General features: G+C 39.3%; 1 protein-coding gene and 1 gene segment (V, D, J or C); both read left to right on the plus strand.

Annotated features, from left to right (window-relative positions):
• The first annotated feature begins 3,932 nt into the window (after positions 1-3,932).
• On the plus strand, positions 3,933-6,385 carry LOC138205053 (T cell receptor beta variable 19-like). The segment is given in 4 exon segments: positions 3,933-4,065; positions 4,621-4,882; positions 5,444-5,594; positions 5,704-6,385. Coding segments are annotated over 2 exon segments (603 nt in total).
• A 2,901-nt stretch (positions 6,386-9,286) lies between these two features.
• Positions 9,287-24,015, plus strand: LOC138204905 (uncharacterized). The gene is made up of 9 exons (XM_069160448.1): positions 9,287-9,338; positions 9,570-9,872; positions 11,123-11,455; positions 12,419-12,725; positions 21,235-21,299; positions 22,941-23,288; positions 23,376-23,402; positions 23,511-23,617; positions 23,735-24,015. The coding sequence occupies exons 1-9, from the start codon at positions 9,287-9,289 to the stop codon at positions 23,759-23,761; spliced, it is 1,569 nt and encodes a 522-aa protein (XP_069016549.1). The 3' UTR covers positions 23,762-24,015.
• The last annotated feature ends 546 nt before the right edge of the window (positions 24,016-24,561 follow it).

A 24,561-nucleotide genomic window follows, 5' to 3' on the forward strand; every position in this document is an offset into this window, starting at 1 on the left:
ACTGGTGACATTTACTTAATAAATTGATTTGTATCAACTAATCTGCCTTTTAAAATTATTTTTAATAAATTAGTTTAACTTGTTTTTTTCCACTTTGCACGAAAGATCTCAACTCAAACTGGTTTATCTGTTGTGTAACATTTTAAATAAAAAAACAGAAAGGTGACAAAAGTTTTCTGATTATTTGCACCTGATAAACTAAACTTATCTTATTAAAGTTGTTTTTACCAGTTTGCACCACAGATGAGAAGTTGATTACAGTTTATGTTGCTTCTATGTATGAAACAGTGCAGTAGGAAAGTTAAGTGTAACGTACAACAACAGGAAACCTGAAGGAAGTCAGAGCTGCTGAAACTGTTGAGGAGCAGAGAGCGACAGCAGAGGAGAGGATGTGGTCACAGAGCAGCCTGCAGCTCCTTCTCTGAAGGCAAACAAACCGAGCTGAAACCACAACCTCCGGCTGACCGGGTGCACCTGCAGCTCTGCACCAGCACCAGCACCCCCCCACAACCCTCCACCCCCCCCACACACACATCTCTGAACAAACAGCTGGAAAAACAACTTCCTGTTCTGTGTCAACTGAAGCTGCAACATGAACATGTGTGTGTGTGTGTGAGATATATATATATATATATATATATTTTCACAGTGCATCCGGAAAGTATTCACAGCGCATCCGGAAAGTATTCACAGCGCTTCACTTTTTCCACATTTTGTTATATTACAGCCTTATTCCAAAATGGATTAAATTCATTTTTTCCCTCAAAATTCTACACACAATACCCCATAATGACAACGTGAAATACATTTTTTTTTGAAATTTTTGCAAATCTATTAAAAATTCCAGACGGAAGCCACTCCTCAGTAAAAGGCACATGACAGCCCACTTGGAGTTTATCAAAAGACACCTGAAGGACTGTCAGACCACGAGAAACAAAATTCTCTGGTCTGATGAAACAAAGATTGAACTCTTTGGCCTGAATGCCAATCGTCAGAGACCTGAAAATGGCTGTCCACCAACGTTCACCATCCAACCTGACGGAACTGGAGAGGATCTGCAAGAAAGAATGGCAGAGGATCCCCAAATCCAGGTGTGAAAAGCTTGTTGCATCATTCCCAAGAAGACTCATGGCTGTACTAGCTCAAAAGGGTGCTTCTACTCAATACTGAGCAAAGGGTCTGAATACTTATGACCATGTGATATTTCAGTTTTTCTTTTTTAATAAATTTGCACAAATTTCTACATCTGTTTTTTTCTGTCAAGATGGGGTGCTGAGTGTACATTAATGAGAAATAAAATGAACTTTTTTGATTTTAGCAAATGGCTGCAATGAAACAAAGAGTGAAAAATTTAAAGGGGTCTGAATACTTTCCGTACCCACCGTATATATATATATCTCAACATGTCATCTACATGTAAATAACTGTGAGCAGGGAGAGATAATTTACTGAATATCTGAAACAGAGTCTGAGTCTGTCTATAATGTCCTCCAAGATCATATTTGTTATTTGTCAACACGACAGTGAAACTGAGGAAAAACACTTCCTACTTTTGTTTGCGTTCACTCAAGTCAGACAAACAGAAAGAAACATCTGTGAGGCAGCAACAGAAAAAGGGCTCCTGACAGCTGCAGCCATATTCATCTTACAAACCTTTAACTTTATACATTGCTATTTCCCAAATGTTTCCATTTTTATGTCAGAATAATCCCAATTTTTTTTTCTTCATATTTTCACTTCATGGGTTCTTAAGAAAAGGTCCTGATAAATGTTACTGATTAATCATTTATATTCCAAGATGTGAGCGATATGCACTCTGAGAAGAACGAAAGAAACCCCCTTATAAATTTGACGTTTTCCTAATGGACTTTTGTATATGTAACTGCAGAGCTGAACAACAAAAAGATGAAACTACAAACCTGCTGCATTCAAAAAATAACCAAACTGCAGTCACACTGAAGAGGCATGCTGTCAGCATCCAAAAACATGCACCTCAGGTCAGGTTACCTGGCGCCGCGCTAGTGGCAGCCTGCTGCAGCAGCTCCCCCCTGAGAGCCCCCCCTGCTGTAGTGAAGAAATTTCCCCTCGGGGATTAATAAAGTGTATAAAAAAAAATAATAATAATAATAATTAAAAAAAATATATAGTGTTAAAATCTTTAGAAAACATCATTATGTTTACGGAAGACACAGAAGTTAGAAGTAGTTAGATAGTAAAACTATCTCCAAAAAAATTGATTCATGCCGATACAGTTCCATGATTTCTAAGGTTGAAAATCAACATAATTTTTTATCTTTAATGATTACAAAGCAGTTGTCCTGCACACCTGGAATGTACATTATTACTATTATTTTATATATTTGTATTAGAAAAAACAGAAAACTTAAAATATCAAACATGTCTGCCATCATTTGGAGAAACAACACTACTTATTTTTGGAAACACCAGCATAGATGAAATACAAATCTTTATCAGGATATTAAACTTTAAATGCAGTAAGAAGTAGCTGATATAATTTAAATAATGATTTTTCAGCACTAAGTGAACAAACTACAGACACCAGACACACAAATAATAAGTTAAACCCACATGTTCAATTTCAAGCAGCTGAACGAGACATTCGTCATCTTGAACGCGCCCCCGATTCAAACAACATCAAATGATGAGAGGTGCAACCAGGGATCAAAATGTTGATTATAAAGAGTGGTAGTTTGTATGGTGGAGACGATAGAGAGCTTTTTCACCACTGAGTTCACTGGATTCACATGAAAAGTTTGTTTTTACAAAATCCTTTCACGGTATTAAATCAGTTACCACAAGTTCACACCTATTCAGGATGTCCAGAAGAGGAACTGAACCATTAACCCTTCAGAATGAAACATGATCTGTCAATCCAACATACGTCCGAAGAAACACAACACAGTGCACATGTATACCGGTAAAGAAAGTCATCAGGGAGTCTAAGAGTCATCGCAGAAACACAACATGCTGCAGATTTATCATGACGGTGTTGTACCCGAGGCATACATACATACAGGAAGGTACTTTAGTAACATGCAGGGGGAGGAAATCCTTAGTTACAGCAGCAAGGGCAAAAACATATGTACAAGAGGACACAGCTGGAATATAAATTACATTTATATAAATTAAATACTTTAAAAAAGGGGATTGAAACAGCCAATTAGCAGTAAAATACTCTTTAATGTTTGTCATCAGTGCAAATGTCCAGTTGTAGAGCGTGTCCGGTTGTGTGGATGGATGAGGGGCAGCATAAAAAAAAAAGAAGAAGAAGAGGAAGAAGAAGAAGAACAAAGTCCTCAAGAAAAGTAAAGAAACTGAATTTTTGCAGCTTTAAAACACAGTTTCCACTCACAGGGTTCATCAGGGGAGAATTTTCTCACTGTTTAATCTCCTGACTTGAAGTGTTTGCACGTCGACATCTTCACATTCACCACGTTGTGCATTGACAGTGTGATTAAAACTCACCTCTGGACTCTCCAGCTGCTGCTGCTGAGTGGACGTGTGGCAGGCTGCAGAGTCTGCAGATGTAAGCTGGGCTGCTACCAGAGCGCCACCTGCTGGATGAACCTGCAACACAGCAGTCAGTCAGACGCCTAAACCTCAAAGCAATGATTTAAAGTACAATAGATTTAAATATAAATTAGATCAAAGAGTAGAAGAAGAATTCTGCACAACGAGGTGCATTTGGTCTGCACTTACAAATAAGAGAGATTCATTTAGCAATGCAAAGTTATATATTATAAACATTGATGTTCACTTGAACTTGTGTAACCCACATTAGTTTTACCAGCAACTAAAGGGTTAACTCAAACATGCAATACCGACGTTTACCAGAGGGGCGCTCTCGTGCAGGTCGGGAGATCAAAGCCTTCTCCCGGTAGACCCTTTATGCCTCCAATGAAACAGCAGCGTCATGATCTACACCTTGAAGAATCTCATTTAGTTGATTTTTGCTCACTGCTTTTGAGGAGCTTTATTTATCTGACCGTTAAACAGACCGACTCCGAAGGAAGAAGTTTCTTTTAAGTCTGAGAAGAATCTCCGGTGAGTGACGAATGTGTTGCTAACAGTTAGCCGTTGCCGCAGAGCTACAAAGGAGGACAGTTGTTTAGTTGGGCTAAAGATATCTATCAGGAGAGAAGAGAAAAAAACCAGTCGGAGATAAATATTAATTTGTTGATGAATATTATTTTACGTGGTTGATATCTGTGATTGTGGAGCTACATGTGACCGACGGGGCTAGCTAAGCGCTGGGGGCTAATGCGTCGGGACCTGTTGAAGCCGAGCGGGAACGATGACGTCATTTTCTTGTTTTAGCGCCAGAAGTAAACGGGTCAGATTGAGAACAGCTGTTGAGTGTGTTGCTTAGTAACGGTGGACGTTTAAATAATGCGTGTTAGGTATAAGTGATAGATGTCACTGAGACATGAGTACATGTGTGTGTGAAATATGTTGCTATGTTAATATTGACCATAGTGAATATTATATATATATATACATATAGTGTGTAATACTATTTTACTGGTCATTTACTGTTACACCAACAATAGAGTTTAGAAATTATAGTACTGACATCGTATTCAATTCTGCTGCATGCAGATTGTTTTTTCTGTATGGATCTGTGATGGAGACAGCAATCCCCAGAAACCTCCACAGAGCGCTGGAGCTGAGTGACCCTGTGATCCCTGATCATCTTTGCCGTGGGTGAAGCTGCATTTGGTCTTCTTGGATTCTCCTGCCGGAGTACCGACGAGCAAAAAGATTCAGATAAGAGTTAGTCTGAGAGCCTCCAGACAAACACTCCCTGGTAGTAGACTGAAAGACAAGAGACTGAAACTGACTGACTGTGAGAGAAATACCGGTATTGGGGTTATTATTTGAATTTGTTATTTTTATTTTATGTTGTTCCCTTGATTTTCTGTGTGTTAATAACTATAATAAATTGCAGTTCAGTTCCTTGTTTTAAACTGCAAACATTTGCCGTGTTTCATTCACTCCCAGAGTGACCTAAAGACAGTCCTAAACTTAACACAGGAAATCTAGTGTGTTACGTAGATACTACACTTGCATGAAACACAGAATATCCATCTTCATTGTAAAACTGCCCAAAAGGGCCCCAAAGCTGCCCTCAGTGCCCGTCTGAAATTTAGCCGTTGTAATCATAAATTACCGGTCTAAAATATGACCGCCGCTGAAGTAAATTAACATATGACTTAAATAATAAACAAAAAAAAATTTATTTATTTTTTTTTAAACATGAGAATAGAAGAAAAAAAGTCAGAACAAATGTATTTTCAGTAAAAAAAAAAAATTCAAATCAAAGATTTTTCAGTTGATTTAAGAATAATGCTTTTTAATATTTCCAGTTTTTTGGCAGCAGATTGGTGCAGAACTAGAATTCATGTCCCGTGATGAACTTTAGGGGGACCCAGAGTGTCACAGGATCACGTCATGCAGGGACACTCCCACCTGCAGACCTACAACTACACGAGAGACAGTTTCTGTCCAACTAAACATGGACGTCGTCCTCACTGAACACGTCCTCCTCACCTGCTCCGTCCTCCTGCTGTTTGGTAATTTACACTCACATCTACTCACTGACATGTTTTTACTGTTATTATAATCATACTTTTATATAATGTTAGTGTGACTGTGGTGTCCTGAACTGTCCATCAAACACAGGTCGTGTTGATGGACGTGACGTTACTCAGAACTCCACACTGTGGAAATATAAAGGAGACAGCGCAACGATGGACTGCAGCCACACGAAGGGAGTCAACTACAACCAGATGTACTGGTACCGACAGCTGCAGGGAAAAACTATGAAGCTGATCGTGTTCACAACAACAGTCAAGAAAGAGCACGACTTCGGAGAGTTCAGCGACGAGAAGTTCTCGGCCACGAAGACCGAAGCGGAGAGCGGGAAGTTCACGGTGAAGAATCTGGAGGCTGCAGATCAAGGCGTGTACTTCTGTGCTGTCAGTGAGCACAGTGATGCAGAGACGTGCGGAAGACGAACAAAAACCTCCTTTCAAGCTTCAGGGGGACCTCAAGCACCACAAAACACGGAGGAACCGATGCATCGTGTGGGTTTTAATACAGCAGTGAACACGGATATCACATGGAGGAGACACGCCCACCTGCAACTCAGAGACAACAGTCATGATCAAACTCTGCAGCTCCGCTCTGAGTACGAGCTACTGTACATTATGGAAACTATGAATTAATTATATCCGTACTCAGGTTTTTCTTCACATTCTCTGTGGTTTATTGCTCAATTATTTCTTTTATTATACAAATTATGTCAACTCAATGATTGTGTTTTCAAAATGAAAAATAAATGGAAGCACTTCAGTTTTTTTTTTTTTTTCCTTTATATCCTTGAGATTGTGCTTCATGGTGATACAACACTCAAAATAAAATTGTATTTCTCTTTATATTCTGCAAAACATGTTTTTTGATCCCGACGAATTTACAGTTTTCTGTTTTGGACATTTTCCTCAATCTGTATTTTATTTGTATAAAAAGTTTAAATTTGTGTTTATTTCCAAAGATATTGATCATAAAACGAGTCCAAACATCATCACGAAGGTTTTGTTTGCTCCGTTTCCTCAGACTGTGTTTGATAACACAAGAGTGACACGCCTTTCTGCAGTGATCTGGTTCTCCATCAGGTGTCTCAGAGGAACAGTGATCTGGTTCTCCATCAGGTGTCTCAGAAGAACAGTGATCTGGTTCTCCATCAGCTGTCTCAGAGGAACAGTGATCTGGTTCTCCATCAAGTGTCTCAGAGGAAGTGATGTGGTTCTCCATCAGGTGTCTCAGAGGAACAGTAATCTGTCTGTTAACTGGATCAAAATGCTCTCAGCTCTCGTCATCGTCGCCATTTCTCTGCTCCGTGTTTCTGGTATTAAAAATGGAGTCCACCAGATGTCCAGACTGCTGGTGGAGACGGGACGGCTGGCTCAGATGGACTGCAGACACGAGCTCGGAGGCGGTTACTTTCAGATGTGTTGGTACCAGCAGCTGTCAGGTGGGAGCCTGAAGCTGATCGTGTCCACGGTGCCGTTCAGCAGCCGGCCGGACTTTGGAGACTCGAGACCGGACAAGTTCTCAGCCTCGAAGCCGGACGCTGAAACGGGATCCTTCACGGTGAAAAACACCGAGCCGGGCGACACCGGAGTCTATTTCTGTGCCGTCAGCGTGCACGTTGTGACGCAGAGAGTTGTCAGCATGCACAAAAACCACAAACACACAATCCCTCCTCCTCCTCTTTCTCGTCCTTCTCCTCCTCTCCCTCCTCCTCCTCTTCCTCACATCCCTGCAGCTCTTCTCAGTCTGCATTCTGTTTTTCCAGCTCAACATGATCAGACTCTTTATTCACCTGGCAGCTCTGCCGTTCTGTTTAACAGGTAATGGTAGGTAGGTAGGTAGGTAGGTATATACTTTATTAATCCCCGAGGGGAAATTTTTTATAATATTTCAAATAATTCAGAAGAAATCCTCCGAAAAATATACATTTAATGTTTATTTCCACATTTAAAACGGTTTTCTCGTATTTTCTTCCTGCAGAGCTCTTTAAAAACAGAGTCGATCAGACTCCGGCCGCTCTGATTGAAAGTCCAGGATCAACGATCCAGATCGACTGCAACCACTCAAACTCTGACTTTGATATGATCCAGTTGTACAAACAGTCTGAAAGTGAAATGGCTCTACTTGGTTATGTTCGATTCACCTCCAAAACGGTGGAAGATCGATTTAAAAGCAGTTACAACGTGAGCGGTGAAGGAGGAAGTCTGTCGTCTCTTCATATCCTGAAGCTGAAAGGCTCCGAGTACTCTGCAGTTTACTTCTGTGCTGCTAGTCTGCACAGTGAAACACATCCCGGCTCCTCGGCACAAAAACCTCCTCATCTTCATCATCAAAGTATTCATAATACAGTTTACAGCCCCTCACACCTGGAGGAACAATCAGATATCAAAATACAAAGTTCATGCTACACTAATCCTCCACACTTCCTGTTATTTCAACACTTTGATGACTCAAATTCTCACATTTATCATAAAAATGGTGAGTTTTAGCGAAGCAGGTGGCTCGTGAATGCGCTTTATTGCAAATATTAACCTTTATGTTGGTGAAATAAGCATTAAATGTTGTTTAATCAACCTAATAGTGACGTGCAGCATGCTTATTATCACAGTAAGTGTTTCCATTTTACTCTTTATTAAGTAGTAGTTGCCATTTTTGCTAATTACAAAAAAACTGCAAATTAATTTGCAATTTTGGAGAAAAGCCCCCAAAAAATGAAGCATTTTTGATGCCACACATTATTATCATCACCTCAACATCTTAACATCTTCTACTGTAACAGAACTGGTGATCATTTAAACACTTTCAACACTAAAATAATAATCTTCAGTGGTAAAGTTTTGCGGGATCAAAGCAGGTTTTGCTTGTTTTGCTTCCTTCCGTTAGATGGCAGTATGTCTGAGCATTGATTGGTTTTAACGTGAAGAAAAGGAGGAAGTACGATGACACAACAACAGATACAAAGGTGGAAACACATCGACTAGACCGCAGTTAAATTCAGTCAGAAAACATCATGATCACCTTCCTCTGCCTCACTTTTAATGTGATACTGGTTTCAGGTATAAAAAAAAAAATATTAAAAAAAAAGTGTCTTATTTGTTTCCTTTAAAAAGTATTTTGCAGACAGCTGAAGTTGCCTCACAAATATTTATTCAGGGATTCAAGAAATTAAAAACGTGTCCACCTGCAACCAGAGGTTTCCTCTGCTCTCTCTCGTTTCATATTCCTGTTTTCCATCAGGTTCCTCTCTCGGTGATAAAGTTCGCCAGTGGCCAAATGACATCTTCAAGAAACCGGGAGAAGCACCCAACATCAACTGTTCACACAGCGTCCAGAACTATGACCGGATCCTCTGGTACAAGAGATCTGAGAACGGTGAGATGCAGCTGCTGGGATACATGACCATAAAAAAGGGATATCCGGAGACGGGAGTGGACGTGACGATGACCGGCGATGCACAAAAAGACCAAACCTGCACATTAAGGATCAACGCTGTCAGCCTGAGCAGCAGTGCAGTTTACTTCTGCGCTGCTAGTCTCCACAGTGAGACGCATCACGACTCCTCACTACAAAAACCTCCTCATCCGTCGACTAGAAGAGGAGGTTCCCTCGGTGAAACCTCCCTCACATATTCGGGACATCTGCAGAGGCAGCGTCACATCTGAACTGGATCACCATGACGACACGAGCTCTCATCACATGTCTGCTCTCATCTCTGTGGCTTCAAGGTACACGAACATTTTTTTAATTTAATCTCTGTGCAGAAATGTGAAGATTTAATGTCCCAAAACTTGATGCAACAAGTTTTCAGTCAGAATCAGATCGAGTAAAACATTTATTTTAAATATTTTAACATGATTAAAAACTACTGCATGAAAAGTTTTGCACAATGGAAAGTTATAAATTCACTTGTTCTAAATAAAAGTAGATCCTGTTTGAATGTTGTGTTTTCTCCTCAGTTCTCTGCCAGGACGTGACCCAAAAACCTGACATCAGCTGGAATTTCACGTCTAAATCTGCAGAGATGACCTGCAGCCACAAGAAGGACATAACGTACAACACGATGTACTGGTTCAGGCAGCGTCCAGGAGAGACCATGACCTCCATCGTGTACTTATCCTTTGAGGGGCAGCCAGGTTACGCTGTGGACAATCCAACCAAATACTCAGTCAGCAAAGATTCCGCCGAGAGCGGCGCTTTTACTGTGAAAAACCTGCAGCCGGAGGACAGCGGGGTGTATTTCTGTGCCGTTGGCCAACACAGTGATGTGAGACGTTGAACAAAAACTGCTCTCGAAGAAAGTCTGTATTAAAAAGCAGGTTTTTACTTCCACGTCTCTCCAGTAGGGGGAACCAGGGATCAAGAAATACTTCAGCTCCACAAGCAGCACAGTGAAGGTGACAGAGTTACCATGTCTTCTTTGTTCAGACAGACAGGAGGTCAACACGCCTACATTTTTCTATTATATCATATTTTAACACTCAGTTTCTGTATTTATGATTCATTTCCTTTGATCTCAACACTCAAATAAACTGGTGATAAAGTGCAGATTTTCTGAAGCCATGATAAAAATGTCAACAGGTGAGAGGTGGAGGAAGTATTCAGGTGTTTTACTGAAGTAAAAGTACTTAAACCACACTGACAAAATACTCCACTATGCGTTAAAGTCCTGCATCTAAAACCAAAATGTACTTCAAGTATGAAAAGTAAAAGTAAATTCTGCCTGTCAGTGTTTTAAAGTTAAATATTAGGTTTCTTGATTAATATTCCTGCTGTAGTTATTTATATATATATATAATCTTGTGCCAATTTTTTTTTTTAACTACTTTTTGTCCTGTTTGTTAGTCAGAAAAATGATGCATTTTCCAGTGAATCCAAGTCCGTTTTAAAATAGTTTATTTAGGAGATTTTTTTTCCAGCCAATAAAGGAATATCTAATTCTTCAGTTTATCAGAAAAATTCAAAATCAATAAATTTGGAGATACGCGGTTTTCACCGGACGGGAAGAGGATTCAAAACTGTAATCTGTATTCTTCTGCATGTTTATTATTACAGGGAGTGAGTCCATGTGACTTATTATGAGACAGTCGTTCAAAAAAAAAAAAAAAAAAAGAAGCATATTCCCTCAACAAATTCCTGCAATTTTACCGCAAAAAAAAATGCCTTAAAACTCAACAAATTACAAAAATTTTTGGGCAAAAGCCAGCGGAAAATCTAATATTTTCTAACGCAACAATCACAATTATTATTATAAAAACTTCTTTTGAAAAGCAGACCTCACAGACTCCTCCCAGCCAGCTGAGTTTTTTCTTTGAAGCCTTCATCACTTCCGGTTCTTTTTAAAAGTCAGAATCATCATCATCACCACCAGAACCAGTCGCTGTCGTCTGAACTGTAAAAAAATGATCCAATTTCTGCTCTTCTGCTGTCTGACAGGTAAAAACTGCATCAAGTATTTTTCTTCAGAACTGATCCCGGTTGAACTAGATTTGTTTCCCGTTTTTGGTTTCAGGAGTTTGTTTGAGTCTTGAGGTCCGTCAGTCTCCCTCACATCTGGTCTCTGAACCTGGACCCAGCGTTCAGATCGTCTGCAGCCACGACAGAACCGACTTCTTTGTGATGCTGTGGTACCAGCGCTCACCCGGAGACACCAACATGAAGCTCATCGGGTATTTGTACCATAAAGCTGTCACAATGGAAGAAACATATAAAAACGACTTTAATATCTCCGGAGATCTGACCGGGAGCACAGCGAAGAACGGCTCTCTGTCGGTGAAAGTTTCAGGACCGGAGCAGGGAGCAGTTTACTACTGCGCAGCTCGAGAAGCACGACGACGAAAAGCCCGTCTGAACTTTACAAAAACTGAACGAGCTTTTATCAGCAGTGGAAGAAACTGATGTCACACACCTGCTGCTGTGGTCGTAGCGTTATTAAGCACCCATATGGGAAATGTTTGTTTTTACTTTTCATTTATAGCTCATTTATAATTCAATACATATTTCATTAAATAATTAATACAATTCATGAAAAATAAGTTCACAAATATAATGAATGTAATCATTTATATAAAAAAATAAAACGTAAATAAATATAGTTAAATAAAACAACAATCAAATAATAATTAAAATAAATAAACTAATTTATAATAATGTATTTTTTATTTATAGCCAACTTATAATTAAATATGTAATATAATTAATTTAATAAATTATTAAATTAACAAATTAAATAAAATTAATTAACAATATAATTTATACATTTTTACTTTTCATTCATAACCAATTAAAAATTAAATACCTAATATAATTAATTAAATAAATATAAACAAATCAATACAAAAAGTTAATTATATAATTTATAAAATCTTTTTTTTTTAATTCTTCATTATACGATTTAAATCTTTAAGTTGTGGTGAGCTAGACTGTATTTGTAACATTTTCTGTGTGCAAATAAATGGAAATTAAAAACAACTGGGATTGTGCTTCTGATTTTTTTGTAAAGATGTGAAAGGTTAAACATCCTTTATGGAAGAACAGTGGACACAATATAAACTATGAATCTGCTCCTCCTCTTCCTTCTTGGTCTCCATCACCGCCCCTCTCTTCTTCCTCCTCCTCCACCTCAGTTCAGTGATGAAGCTCTACCAACAGAGACCCTGTCACCACTGAAACTCTGCTCTCCTCTCAGATCTCTTCATGATCAGATTTTTCTCCTGTTGTTTCCTCGCAGGTAAGAACTTCTTCACTGAGAGAGAAGATGCTCGCTCTCCTTTTAAACCCTTAATGTGTCCCACTCTGCTCCCAGCAGGTGTTTGTCTGGGGGTTCAGGTCCATCAGTCTCCCTCTGCTCTCATCAGAAAGGAGGGCGATGGCGCTCAGCTGATCTGCAGCCACGGACAGAGCGACCTCAGAGTGATGCTGTGGTACCAGCAGCCGGCCGGAGACACCGCTCTGAAGCTCATCGGATACGTGGACTACAACGTGATCGGCTACGAGGAGTCGTACGAGAAGTACTTCAACATCAGCGGAGATCTGAGCGGAGACGCGGACAAGAACGGTTCTCTGTTTGTGACGGGTCTGAAGGAGAACAGTGCCGTTTACTTCTGTGCAGCTCGGTACGCACGTCGACGCAGATCTCCTTCCTCACACACAAAAACTAAAAACCACCTCTGATCAGTTGCAGACTGAAGTCACCAAACAACAGGAAGACCACCAGCTGACAGCGACATCACTTCCTCCAGTTAACTCACAACTCAATCTGCAATCGGCCAAATACCACTTTTCGCTTCTCCGACAGGGAACGCCAACTTTCTTCTCAATCGACAAGTTTCTGTTTTATTTCATTGTTGTTTTTTATGTTTTTCACTGCATCAGTCTTCAGAAAGATGCACGCTGACGTTCAGCTTTTCTGTGCACAATGACAAAACCTTTGAAACTCCTCAGGTGCGGATGTATTCGAGTCATTTGGAAAACATTTCAGATTAGCTGGAGGCAAAACAAGGAATGCTTCACATTCCTTCATCAATCCAAAAGCACCCGAACACACCGCGACATACTTTCCTGACGACGTCAAACCTTCATCTGCTCCTAACAGAAACCTCTTCTGATCTTACTCCTGGGTGTTTATCATACAAGTCCCAGTACATAGTATTTGAACTGTAGTACACCAAAAACACCAGGACGTCCTGCTGCATCCTCTGGCTGCTCCGACCCACAATCCACTGCAGCAGAAGCTACGTCACATGGCCTGAGCTGCAGAGAGAGTTGGTGGCGCTAATTGCTCCACCCGGGGTTGCAATTCGCATATGGAAGACAAAGACGAAGAGTAAAAGGAAAAAGAGGAAATAGAAGTAGAAAAAGAGAAAAGAAGAAGAAGCACTGCATCCATTTTCCTTTACTTCAAATGTCGCGCTACCGATCGCAGCAGGTATCACCTTCGAAGGTCAAAGGTCAACGTGCATTTTTAGTATGACAAAGAAGTATTTACCAGTTGTAAGAAAAAGTTTGAGATTTAAAATGCAGCTTCAATCTCTCAACAACAACCAGCGGCACCACCGTTGAGTCACGTGACCTTTACTGTATGTGAGGTCGTCACCTGACCTTTTTAAAAAGGTCCAACCATATTTCATAATGTTTCCTGAATAGGGCAATGAACTGAAGTTTCAATAAAGTTTGTGTAGTCTCACTAAAGCCTGTCAAAGTCAGCTGATGCTCTGATGTCTCTATCTCACTTCCTGTCCCTCCCTCTGATCCACTCTGCACCAGCGAGGACTCCAGTTTCTTCCTCACGCTCAACATGACGCCACCTCTCCTCCTCGTCCTCATCACCACCGCCGTCTTTGTTCAAGGTAAAGATACTTCTTCTGTTTAACATTTACAGTCACTTCCTCCGGCTGTGTTTCCAGTGATTGACTCTAAACACACAAGGTTTAATCCGCACCGTTTCTTCATCTCCTCTCAGGAGTTCACCTCAGTAAAGACGAGAAAGTGTCTCAGTCTCCATCGGACCTGTTAACGACAGGGGAAACTGAAGTCCAGCTGACCCTCGAACACCAGATCCAGAGCTACGACACCATCCTGTGGTACCGGCGCTCAGCGGGGGACTCCTCCCTGCAGCTCATCGCCTACATGTCTTATAAAATTCCTAAAGTGGAGAAGCCGTTTGAAGGCCTCTTCGATGTGAGCGGAGATGGACAGAAAGCTGCTCGTCTTCACCTCCTGAAGCCGAGACACCCCAAAGACAGCGCGGAGTACTACGGAGCAGCAAGCATACACAGTGATGGAGAGCGTAGACGCCGCCGCACAAAAACCTCCTCAGAGGATGCAGCAAATATAACGGCAGGCAGGAAGCAGCTGAGGTCATGTGACGCTGCAGCAGAGCTCTGACAGCAGGCTTTAATACAGCTGATAATAATCAAACATAAACCAGCTCATGAAGAGGGTCTAAAAGGTTTTACTGTGCAGATGAAGTCCATCACTAATGCTCCATTAATTCACTGCACCTCAGATTTAAATTAATTATATGATCATTTAAGGATTTATCTCATATATTCGTCTTTTAGTTCTGCTCTGTTTTAAGTTCAAATTGTAGCTACAGCTCACCATTATTTTTTTTTACCATTAATCATCTGGCTAATAAAATTCAATAAAAAATATGGTCCAGATTAAAGCTATAGAAATAAATCAGAGCCTGATGATGTCTGCAGATGTTCTCATCCTCTGTTTTTATTGTAACTTCATATCTTCTAGTAAATAGTCGTATTAAGCTAAAAACAAATATCATCTTGTTATTTTTTTCTTGCATCAGTAACACGTTTTAAAATCTTAAAATCTTCCTCAGCAAGTCGTGTGCAAATGTAAATAAATCTAAATTAACTGCAGACATAATGTGGAGCTGCAATTTGGGGAGAACTTTAAGTTTTTCACACAAAAATGTGAATTTTTCACATCATTTTGACTGTTAAAAAAAACTAGAGCAGATAAACAATGTAATGGAAGAGATCAGACATAAAACTGTCTCGACTGCCACATTCATATCTGATGAGTGATACCAACAGGAAGTGACATTTACCACTGTGGACACCAGATACAAACAGCCTGTCTGCTGCAGCGAGCAGCAGGGAAACAACTCTTCAGGATGTAGAAGTACAAAAACAACACTGAAAATACTCCACTACAAGTTTAAAGTCCAGCATTCAGTAAAAGTATTCATGGCAAAATGTACTTAAAGTATGAAAAGTAAAAAGTAACTTCTCCCTGTCAGTGTTTTACTGTGTATATATACACCTGATGTTTTCGGATTAATATGTTTTACTGCTACACTTATTTAAGGTGGATTTTATTTTAACTACTTTGATTGCAGTTGGTTGGTTTAATGTAAAGTAATGCATCATATTCTATAAGATGTGTTTATGCATCTCTAAAAAGTCAACAAACTCGGAACAACATTTTAAGGAATCCAAGGGGGTTTTAAAATAATTAATTTAGATTAAAAAGTATAGGAGAATAATCCTTTAGTGTATGAAAACAAATTCTAATTTAAAATCAATAAATTAAGATGGTGTTCAATGGACAGGAATCAGATTACAGTTTAAGTAAGAAATACAACATTTAACTCTGAGATTTAAAGAAGTAAAAAGAAAATGTAAATACTCAAATAAAGTACAAATAAAATACCTAAAAATTTGTAGCCTACTTAAGTACAGTACTTGAGTAAAAGTACTTTATTACATCCCAGCGGTGTACGTGACTCTTTAACAGCAGCAGTACCACAACAAAACAAACACAACTAAACTGAGCCAGAACTTCAACTGAAGCCAGAAGCACGTGCTCATCTCTGTGATCAAAAATAATCACCAGCCATCATTAAAATATGAAACGGAAGTGAGGAGGACAGGACGAACCTTCAGCTGATCCACTGCAAGAACACAAACACCTCCGACCTCCTCTTTAACAGAAGCAGCTCATTCTTACCTTTCCCGCCGTGAAAGTTGAATTCCTGCAGTTTCCAGAACAAAAGCACTTCCTGGAGGAACTCCACGCTGCGCAAAGAAAGAAAAACAGGAATACTCCGGTTCAGTCGTCACAGCCGCCGATAGTTCACAAATCAAACTAATCAATATGCAGCTGGGAGCGCGCGAAAAACTGTAATTCTTCCTCCCAGCTGACCAGAAGCAGCGCGTGTCTCTCAGGCTTCATAAAAATGTTATCTATATAATCATCTACCTGAGACCACATGCGTGAACGGCGTGTGGGCGGGGCCATGATGGTTTCAATTTAGCGGGAACCAATGAAGTTGCAGCATCCAGTCAGATTTCCATCCAATCAGCTGAGCAGGTGGATCATATCTATCTTATTCGCAACAATAAAAAAAAAAATTCAACAGTAAAACAAAAAACATTATCATTGAAGATGTTTACAAATTAAATAAAAGGCAAAATAAAGACGTTTAAATTAGGCAGTTGCTTTTAATTTTTTTTTTTTTTTAAATTCAAATCAAATAAACTACTGAAACTATAGGGCCAATATTTACTCATTTACAGTATATACATGAACATTATATGATGCATTAAATGAATCACTAAAAAATGTCATAAATTAAAGGAAGACAAGTTGCCAGTCTTCACTGATGAAATGTTATAAATATCTTTCCAAAAAAAATTGGTGAAATGAAAATATAAGAACTATTCTCCAGAGTAAATATCTGATCAATTACATATAATAGAAACATCAATATAAATTAAATCATACATGAAAAACATCAGATAATTCTGGCTTCTATCATCTATTTTACTGTCTTTAAAAAACTTAAAATCAAAAGTTTCGAAGTAAAAAGAGGTTGATGCGTACACAAGATTGACCTTTGACCCCCCCAAAATCAAATTACATTATCCTTTAGACCGAGTCAACGTTTGTGCCAAGATTGAAGAAATTCCCTGCAAAATAATAAGACCGAAGAATGAAGAGAATTCCTAAGTACAGTCCAGGCAGGTGAACTGTGCAGTTTAAATTCTTTCACATCACAGTCAAGATACAGTTTTTATTTAAAAAGAGTTCCTGCAGATCCAACAAGAACAACTGCAGAGAAAAAAGATGATTCTCAATATATTCCTTGAGCTGACGAAATATCTAATGTAACATCAGTTAAGCTGCATAGATGCCATAATGAACTGATATCTGAGGTCTTCTTGATCAAAGAAGACCTCAGAGTAGAACTCAGAAGAGTTGTAGTTGCGGCTCGGTGACACCAGGATGCTGCTGCTGTTCAGATAAAACTCTGGAGGAGTTTTCTGAGGGCCTGAATTTATTTCACAAGTTTTCACTGCAGCAGAGCATCAAGTCACGATTGACATTTTTTTCCAGGTTTGTCCTCTGCTGTCAAAATTCTCCGGCCTCCGTCTGCGTTCGCCCATGAAGGAGACCCGGCTGTGAGTCTGCCCTGTGAACAAGATGACGATTGGTTTCTCTTCATGTTCCAGATACAAACACAGCAGCAGTGGGGAGATGGAGGTGGTCAGATATACTCCGGGTAATGACATGAAGTCCCTCGAAGCTCTGCGAGAAGAATTCATAAAGCACAAGTACATCATATCTGGGGTGACAGTGCTGAACTTCCCTCTGGAGATCGGCCAGGCGGCGGCTGCAGACTCAGCTGTGTATTACTGCGCCTCGAGGAGAGCGTGGCGGTGAAGCAAGCCTCAGCAGCTCACCAAAAACCTGGAGAGGAAGAGGAGATGAGGAAGAGGAGGCATGAAGGGGTCAGGCTGCAGGAGCATTTATTAATCCATTAAAGGCACCAGAAGTGCCTCTCTGTGTGTTTCTGCTCAGATAGGCGAGCAGGTGTCAACACGATGAAGATCATTAGTTGAATTCAGTGTTTTCATCATGAATAGTTTCTCATCCCTCACTAAAGTGCATTTGTTTATTTTTTTCCATTTTACTTTAAATCTGTGTTCAACTTGAGCAGAAGATAACAGGTAATCATACACTGACCTCTACTGGCTTTATGTGGGATTACATCCAAGTCAATGAAGGTAGAAAGTAAAATAATTAAGGAGAAGAAGAATAAACTGTATTTGCAGAGCAACTTTCATATATAAAATGCAGCAGGTAAGAACAAAGACATTTAAAAGAGGATAATTCGGTTAGTAAGACAAATCGAAAACAAAATTGGGATAAAAACACAAAATTTTGAAGTATTAGATAAAAACAGCAATGGTGAAAAATATAAAATTACTTTAAAGTAAAAAAAAGATTTAGGAAATACATTTTCACTGTTATCACTAAGAAAATGTAGCAGCCAAAATTATTATTGTGAGTCTGCAGAGTCGAGTCTCAAACTCCTTTTTGCTTCAGTTAACTCCATCTAGTGGCGGGAACAGATGTCCAGGCTGCTCCATCATTAAAGAAAATCCTGCATTTATCTTTGCAACCCTTATTTTCAGTCAAATTTAGAAAATGTTAACTTTAATTGTGTCAGAATCATATTTTTATATCTTTTGGATAACAGTTTTTTTGGACCTTGGATTATTTTGGATTGGAAAAGAGACATGTTTGCTCATGCAGCTTCGTGCTAATCAAAAGGAATTAAATAACAACTACAGACAGGAAATTAGAGGAGCAAAATAAAGAAAATACACTATATACAGAAAAAAAAATACTATGCAATAATGCCGCTGTGGAAAAAAAGAAGTACTCTCACATAAAAAAAAAAAGATGAAACAGTTATTGCACATGTCTACTCTCTGCTGCGCGTCACTCACATCTGTAAACATCTGCAGAGGAACCAAAACAGTGAGCTTTACTGGCAGACATCTGATTGGATGAAGAGATGTGACCAGCGGTGATGTCACTTCCAGCAGCTACAAATAAACCCAAACTAAAAAAAAAACACCTTCCCTTTCCCTTCTTTTCTGGTCCGTCTCAGAAACAGCAGCCGTCAGTCACAGCTGCTCTCAGAGATGGCGGCTGAGATACGGAGGAGCTGGGTGGGGGGAGGAGACCCCAGAACGCAGTAGGTTTTTGTGTGATGCTTTTTCACCGTGGGGACAGGGGGCCACGGTGATACAATCCTATAGAGGCGCCGTACAAAAACCTGCTCCCGTTGACATGCAGCATTTGGACGGCTGCATGCGGCTGGTGGAGCAGAGAGGTGGATGGCCTGAAGGAGGGGAGGATGGAGGGACACTCCGCCTTCAAAAAGTCTCTTTATGTGAAGAAATTTAGCTTTTTAACAACTTTTAATTCACATCTGCAGCATCAGGATGTTTGTTTGACTCCTCAGAACCAACGTGGACACGATGAAGGTCGGCCTGCAGGTTTACTCCCTCCTCATCCTCCGGGTTAGGAAAGTGCGTCCGAAGCAGAGGATTGTGGGACGTTTTGGGATGTTTTGGGACGTTTTGGTTGAGGAGGGTTTCAGTGTGACAATGGAGCTGAAGCTTACTTTGGAAAAGGAACCAAACTGTCTGTTTTGGGTAAGTTGGAGCTCCACAGCTTCAGGTCACTGAGCTGGACTTCAAATATTCAAACAGAGGAAATGTTGGTGTGAAAGTGAAGCAGAGAAACGTGAAATATTGAGCTGGAGTCAGAGCGCTGTGTCCACCACTGATCCTGCTTACTTTGGACCAGGAACCAAACTCTCTGTTTTAGGTGAATATTCTACTCTAATACTAAATTCAATGTTAATCAGATCATTGGTGTCGACAGAAAAATCAGTGAAGACTTTCTGAAGATAATTGTGGAGCAGAAAGAGTTTCATGTTCAGTATTTTCTCACCGTGACAACGCCAATGAAGCTTACTTTGGAAAAGGAACGAAACTGACTGTTTTAGGTGAGTGAAGGACGATTCAAATAAAACTTAATCTTTAGCTGCAGCGGTGCAGAAAGAATCAGTTCAGCTCAGTACTTTTTGATATTAAGTTCCAGCGCTGTGGCAATTACGAAGCTTATTTCGGACAGGGAACTAAACTGACTGTTCTCGGTGAGTAAAACTTTCCTCTGATGAATTCAGATCTTAAAACATATTAAAGGAAATCTGTTGTTTGTAGGAAAAAGTTTTGTCTGAAGTGCAGCATAATCCAAAAACAACTTAACATAAAGATGTGAAGTAAAGCAGCATGTTGAGCTGTTTTGAGAACTGATCCAGTTCACTGTGACTCTGGTACTGGTGAAGCTTACTTCGGTGGAGGAACAAAGTTAACTGTTTTAGGTAAGACACATAAAAAACTTACAGTTTCAGCTCGCTGCTTTTTGTTCTGAAGTCTGAACACTGTGTCAGTACGAAGCTTATTTCGGCCAGGGAACCAAACTGACTGTTCTCGGTGAGTGAGACACAAAACGTACTTCTAATGAATGCACTTTTCAAAGTAAAACTACCTTAAACAGATCTGTTTCCTGGAAAAAATGTCATCGCTATTATTTAACTTGTAAAAAATAAAAACAGAAGTGCAGCAAATGTTGGTTTTAGATTTAAAGAAAAGGAACATTTGACAAGAAATTGAATTTTAAAGGAAGCAGAAAGTAAAGAAGTATCGTGTTGAGCTGTTTTGAGAACTGATCCAGTTCACTGTGACACTGGAACTGAAGCTCACTTCGGTGGAGGAACTAAGTTAACGGTTTTAGGTAAGAAAATAAGAAATAATGAAAAAACAGCATCGTTTCTTTAAGTCATTAAATCCAGTTTAAGTTCAATGAAACGCTCATAAAGTTGAATTCAAGCTGGGAACAAAACAGCATGCTAATTAAAAGTTTGTTTTGCAAAGGTTTTGTAAAAAATGAAGCTGTCATTGTTGGTTTTTAAAGTAAAGTTACATGTAAACCAAAAAAGAAAGACGTAAAGTAAAAGCAGCATCTGGAGCAGTTTTGAGCTCTGATCCAGTTCATTGTGACTCTGGTGTTAATGAAGCTCACTTCGGTGGAGGAACTAAGTTAACTGTTTTAGGTAAGACAACATTTTAAACTTCATTAACTGTTGTTCAGGAGGGATTTTAACTGAAGCTGTAACTTTAAATCTAAATAGTGAAATAGAAAAAGTGTCCACATGTCAGGCAGAAGGAGACAAAGTGTGAATAATCTGCAGGTGTCTCAGATGAACAGCGGCAGCAGGAAGAGTTTGTGTCACAGTAGAAAGTCTCTGTGCTCCAACAGGGAGGCTTACTTTGGAGCTGGAACTAAACTCACTGTTTTAGGTAAGAAAGCTTCAAACTAAAGAGTCCAGCTGAGCTTCAATCTCATGATAGTCATCAGTTTATTATTACAGGAAACATTCAGAATACTCTTGATAGATGTTTTATTGTGATGGAGGTCAACAAAGTCCTGATTTTAAACGTGTGAAAGAACTTGATGTAAAAGTTTGTTTGTGCAGAAAAAAAACAGGAAAAGCTTTGAAACATTTTGGCTCGATGCCCAGATTATTCCTCTCACAGCCTCTTCTGATCACATCTGTGAAACACTGTGAGCTTTCAGTCTGAGGCTCACTTTGGAGCTGGAACTAAACTCACCGTTTTAGGTAAGATGGTAAAAACCATTCACGGAAAAATAGAACGAGAACGGAAAATTGCTTGTTTGGCAGTAGTTGCATTTTTCTTATTTATCTTTAGCTTATAAATTTATCATCAGTTTAATTTTGTAGAGAGCAGATTTTATTTGGTAAATGTAGGAGATTTATGTGTGTAGTTTGGTGTAAAAAGGTGTTTAAGTTTGTGTGAAAAAGAGCACAAAGACGGTCTGCAGCGTTCAGAGCTGAAAGTCTGCGCAGATTTTTCTGCAGCCGTGTTTCAGTGTGAACAGCTACGAGCCGGCTTACTTTGGCAGCGGCACCAAACTCACAGTATTAGGTAAGAAAAGGAGAAAAAGAATTGTTTTTATCAACTTAAATCTGAAAAGCTTAAAGTTCAGAGTTGTACGAAAAGTCCTTTTTAAAGTCTAGTTTAGTGTTTTCCTGCAGTGTCATCATTTGCTATAACTTATAGTCAAAGCTGCAAAAAGAAATGTAAAATGTAGGACTCAAGCTGTCTTTTCTGTAGCAAAAAGTACAGACTTCATTACTTTAAAGCATATTTGTGCAGTAAAACGTTTCAATTTGCATCAAAAATGTAAGGAAAAAGTCTATTAAAATTGCATTTAATAGAATGATTATGTTGTAAACTGTATGAAATCACAAATTCAGCAGCAGAAATAAGTCAGAGGTCCACTGAAACGCTGTCAGTTTTTGTGGCCGTTAGTTATCAGTGTGCTCCGGCTCTTATCCTGCTTATTTTGGAGAAGGAACTAAGCTGACAGTGTTGGGTAAGAAAAGGAGAAAAATCTGTTTTTATAGTCACTTCATTTAAACTACATGTTGTTGGGTAAATAATGTGTTTGAATGTCTTTTTTAGTGATGGCTGTGTCAATATGTTGTCAAAACTGCAGAAGAAAATGTCAAATCTTAAAAAAAAATTTTTTAAAAAGGCAACATTTGATCCGAGCACCAGATTTATTTTTGTTCTAAATCATCTTCTGTTACTGTTAATTCATTATCTTAAAGCTTTTACATGCATTTCTTTATTTGCATCACTGATAAAGTGAGGAAGTTGGGAAAACAACTTGAAAAGTAAAAACATAAAAACGGGATAAATTAGTCGTCAGTCAGTCGAGGTGTCGTCAGTTTTTTCCGTGCGAGTTATCGGTGTGCTCCAACTCTTATCCTGCTTATTTCGGCGGGGGAACCAGGCTCACAGTTCTCGGTGAGGTCACTGGAGGAACTTCATTAAAACACACTAAAAACAGCTGGATGTGATGTCGTTTTTTTGTTGTTATCAGACATAAAAATGTTTTTTCTGTTCCTGCAGAGACAGGGCGGGAGATCGAACCACCAAAAGTGGAAATACTTGGACCTTCATTGAATGAGTGCAGAAACAAAAAGGACAAGAAGAAGAAGAAGACCCTGGTGTGCGTGGCCTCTGGTTTCTACCCGGATCATGTCAGCGTTTCCTGGCAGGTCGGAGGTAAAGAAGTCACCAAAGGAGTGGCGACGGACGGCGAGGCCCGGAGGAATGGCAGGAAATACAGGATCAGCAGCAGACTCAGAGTCCCTGCTGAACACTGGTTCACGCCCGGCAAAAAATTCAGCTGCATCGTCAGCTTCTTCAATGGAACAGATAACAACAATTATAACGCGACGATATCTGGTGTTAAAGGTTTGTTAGTTTCACACAGAAAAACTGAGCTGATCTGACCCTTTAATCCATTTTAATCCATTCTGATTCGTTCTGTTCTTCTATCAGGTGAAACACAGACGCTCATGACTCGAGGTAAACATGATTTTATTCACTTCAACTCGAGCTGAAGTTAAGATTTTATTTTTGCAACATATTCAAGAGAAAAAGATTCAAATCCGTGTGAATGTTTCCTCCCTGCAGAGAGATACCTGAGGATCACGCAGAGCGCCAAACTGTCCTACAGCATCTTCATCGTCAAGAGCTGCGTCTACGGAGTCTTCGTCGGCTTCCTGGTGTGGAAGATTCAGGTTTGTTTCAACGCGATCTGACTTAAACCTCACTGTTTCAAATGTTTTAATATTTCAATGAATAAAAAGCAAAAAGAGCTCAAAGTGTTAAGACGATGTTTTCTTTCTGTGTTGCAGAGTTTAGGAGGAAAACAGATCAACTGAGAGCTGAGGAGATGGATCATCGATCACATCTATATCTATAAATCTGTTGTGTTGTATTTCCACTTCTTTATGTTCTGCATTGGTTTTGCATTCATATATAATTGAGACAATTAAATCCTGCAAACATTGGAGGAACAGTTCTGTGTATACTCTTATTCAAATATTACAGCTGTTTTTGTGTTTTTCTTAAACAATTTCTGCCAAATTTTATTCTCAATAAACAACATTCTGTCAATCACATTATCTCCCTTTCTTTTTGTCTCTTCAGATATTTTTAGCCGTCTGTTTTCGGAGAAGTCGGTTATTTTTCTCCTACGTTTAGTTGAAACATCTCAGCTCAGGAAAACTTCACAAGCAGGTTCATTTGAGTCATAAGAAGATTTTCCAGTCAGAAAAGTGGTGACATTTACTTAATAAATTGATTTGTATCAACTAATCTGCCTTTCAAAATTATTTTTAATAAATTAGTTTAACTTGTTTTTTTTCCACTTTGCACGAAAGATCTCAACTCAAACTGGTTTATCTGTTGTGTAACATTTTAAATAAAAAAACAGAAAGGTGACAAAAGTTTTCTGATTATTTGCACCTGATAAACTAAACTTATCTTATTAAAGTTGTTTTTACCAGTTTGCACCACAGATGAGAAGTTGATTACAGTTTATGTTGCTTCTATGTATGAAACAGTGCAGTAGGAAAGTTAAGTGTAACGTATAACAACAGGAAACCTGAAGGAGGTCAGAGCTGCTGAAACTGTTGAGGAGCAGAGAGCGACAGCAGAGGAGAGGATGTGGTCACAGAGC

This window comes from Embiotoca jacksoni, unplaced genomic scaffold (assembly GCF_022577435.1).
Source record: "Embiotoca jacksoni isolate LCO1_2020_lvr unplaced genomic scaffold, fEmbJac1.0.p SCAF_27, whole genome shotgun sequence".
NCBI classification, from domain to species: Eukaryota; Metazoa; Chordata; class Actinopteri; family Embiotocidae; genus Embiotoca; species Embiotoca jacksoni.

Coding starts and splice junctions, on each gene's coding strand:
- LOC138204905 (XM_069160448.1), top strand. CDS start 9,287: ATGACGACACGAGCTCTCATCACATGTCTGCTCTCATCTCTGTGGCTT. Junction 11,456..12,418: donor AGCACGACGACGAAAAGCCC/GTCTGAACTTTA, acceptor TGCTCCCAGCAG/GTGTTTGTCTGGGGGTTCAG. Junction 23,289..23,375: donor GACGATATCTGGTGTTAAAG/GTTTGTTAGTTT, acceptor TTCTTCTATCAG/GTGAAACACAGACGCTCATG.